General features: G+C 38.0%; 1 protein-coding gene across 1 annotated transcript; it reads left to right on the top strand.

Moving 5' to 3' along the window:
* Positions 1-272: 272 nt before the first annotated feature.
* BTG1 (B-cell translocation gene 1, anti-proliferative) lies at positions 273-637 on the top strand (the record flags this gene model as incomplete). Its single annotated transcript, XM_009071736.1, has 1 exon — positions 273-637. A coding segment is annotated over one exon (365 nt), but the record flags the coding sequence as incomplete, so codon positions are not given.
* Between the last annotated feature and the right edge of the window lie 1,665 nt (positions 638-2,302).

Here is a 2,302-nt window from a genome sequence, read left to right as displayed (position 1 = left end):
CCAGGAGGTTGCATTTCACTCCTTTCAGATGGCGGATGTTGTTCTCTGTATGTAGTAGCACAAAGCAGTAACTTCGTACACAAACGCTTCCCAAGGGACGCTGAACTTACGTAAATCATCAGCAACAATAAATGATTTTCCAGGTCACTCAACGCTAAAATAATCAGCTTTTTTACATCTTGAGGTGTGCAGTTTTCAAGAGAACAATAATCACTGCATATATTTTCCGAATACAGAGTTAAGAAGGATAATATTTATTCTTTATTTTATAGAACATTATAAACACCACTGGTTCCCAGAAAAGCCATGCAAGGGATCAGGTTACCGATGTATCCGGATCAACCATAAAATGGATCCTCTCATTGGACAGGCAGCACAGCGGATTGGATTGAGCAGTCAGGAACTGTTTCAACTTCTTCCCAGCGAACTCACTCTATGGGTTGACCCGTATGAAGTGTCCTATCGAATTGGAGAGGATGGCTCAATCTGTGTGCTGTATGAAGCTGCACCAGCAGGAGGTAGCCAAAATAACACCAACATGCAAATGGTAGACAGCAGAATAAGCTGTAAGGAGGAACTTCTCTTGGGCAGAACTAGCCCTTCCAAAAGCTACAATATGATGACTGTATCAGGTTAAGATATAGTCTGTGGATGGATCACCTTAAAAATGGATGGATAAATTTGGTTTTTACTTTGGGTGGGCACCTCTGGGGATGGATTATGGAATTTAAACCATGTCACAGCTGTGAAGATCTGGCACACGTTAGAGTGGTATACTTTAAAGTGACAGTGCCATAGTTTGGACAGTACCTTTCAGTGATTTAATAGCCTGTGAGTCAAAATGATTGCAACTTGCTAGGGAGTGAAGAAGATCTAGGAAGGGTCACTTTCTCCAAGACATCTTAATTAATTTCTACACCAATTTTCAACCCCAATCTGTATTTATCAAGTGATTCTCTGCAGTAGGTCTTGCAGAGTAAATTTGCACTATTACATTTATTAATTGTTAGCATTTTTGGCAGCTCAGTAACAAGATCTATTGTTATGAACCCCATAGTACTGGAAATTTTATTTTTCAGACTTCTACCTAGCACTTACAGATATGTATAAATGTACATAAGATAAACTAGTAAGTATGACCTGGGGAAATGGTCAGATCTTTCCATTGGCCTCAAAAGTAGCAAGTGATCAGAATCTGCCATGGCAACAGGCTTTAAAAAGACCATATAAAGACACTGTCTGAACTGTGGTGTTAGCACCAGCCAGCTATCTGTACATTTGCTAGCTTGTAGTTTTCTAAGACTGAGTAAACTTCTTATTTTTAGAAAGTGGAGGTCTGGTTTGTAATTTCCTTGTTCTTAATTGGGTAAAAGTCTTTTCCACAAACCACCATCTATTTTGTGAACTTTGTTAGTCATCTTTTATTTGGTAAATTATGAACTGGTGTAAATTTGTACAGTTCATGTATATTGATTGTGGCAAAGTTGTACAGATTTCTATATTTTGGATGAGAAATTTTTCTTCTCTCTATAATAAATTGTTTCCTATCTTGGCATTTTAATTAATCTCTTGTCGTGATTACATAGGATCAGTTAAATTATTTTTGTCTCACAGTAGAAATGAAATAGGTACTCTAAAGGCCTAAGAACATCAATGGCACCCTGATGCTAGGGGACACTTGGTACAGACCTGGATTAACAAAGACCTCATAAGTGCTTGGGAAGTTTAGTGAAACACAATGATGTACATGTCACTTTAAACCTTTTAAAAGGAGTCAATGTGGAAGTAACTCCAGGGCCAATAATTCCAGGATATGAGGAAAAGGTACAGAAATAACAACCATCAAAGATGACTTGAATAAATCCTGAGGATTAAAGTTTACTCGGTTTCCTGATGAAGGATATAGCAAACCTAAATGTCCATTTTGGCCTTCTTGCTCACAAGTTCTCAGTTCTTCCCTGATGGATTTCCTGCTCAATAAGAGTTTCTGGGACAAGTGTCCCTTAGCCTTAAGAGCAGGTTGCTGCATTTTGCTTTCTTCAGATGCAAGACTTTCACTTTAGAAATCATTAAGATTGGATTCAACAAAAGGTATGTAGATCTTTTTTTCCCAAACTTAAAAGGTTGGCTGAAGTGAAGAGTGAAGCCAATACTTACATGTGTATTCAAAGCTAATGAATGATGCAGAGATGTGATTCACTTAAGCACCACACTAATGTCATTTGTGTACAGCACAGCGGTTGGTTACACTTGAAAGAAATTCCTTAGCACATTATTTGCACTTGTTAATGTGCTGGAGTAA

The sequence above is a fragment of the Acanthisitta chloris genome, unplaced genomic scaffold (genome assembly GCF_000695815.1).
Source record: "Acanthisitta chloris isolate BGI_N310 unplaced genomic scaffold, ASM69581v1 scaffold11310, whole genome shotgun sequence".
Taxonomy (NCBI): domain Eukaryota; kingdom Metazoa; phylum Chordata; class Aves; order Passeriformes; family Acanthisittidae; genus Acanthisitta; species Acanthisitta chloris.
This window is presented reverse-complemented; position numbering and strand designations above follow the sequence as displayed.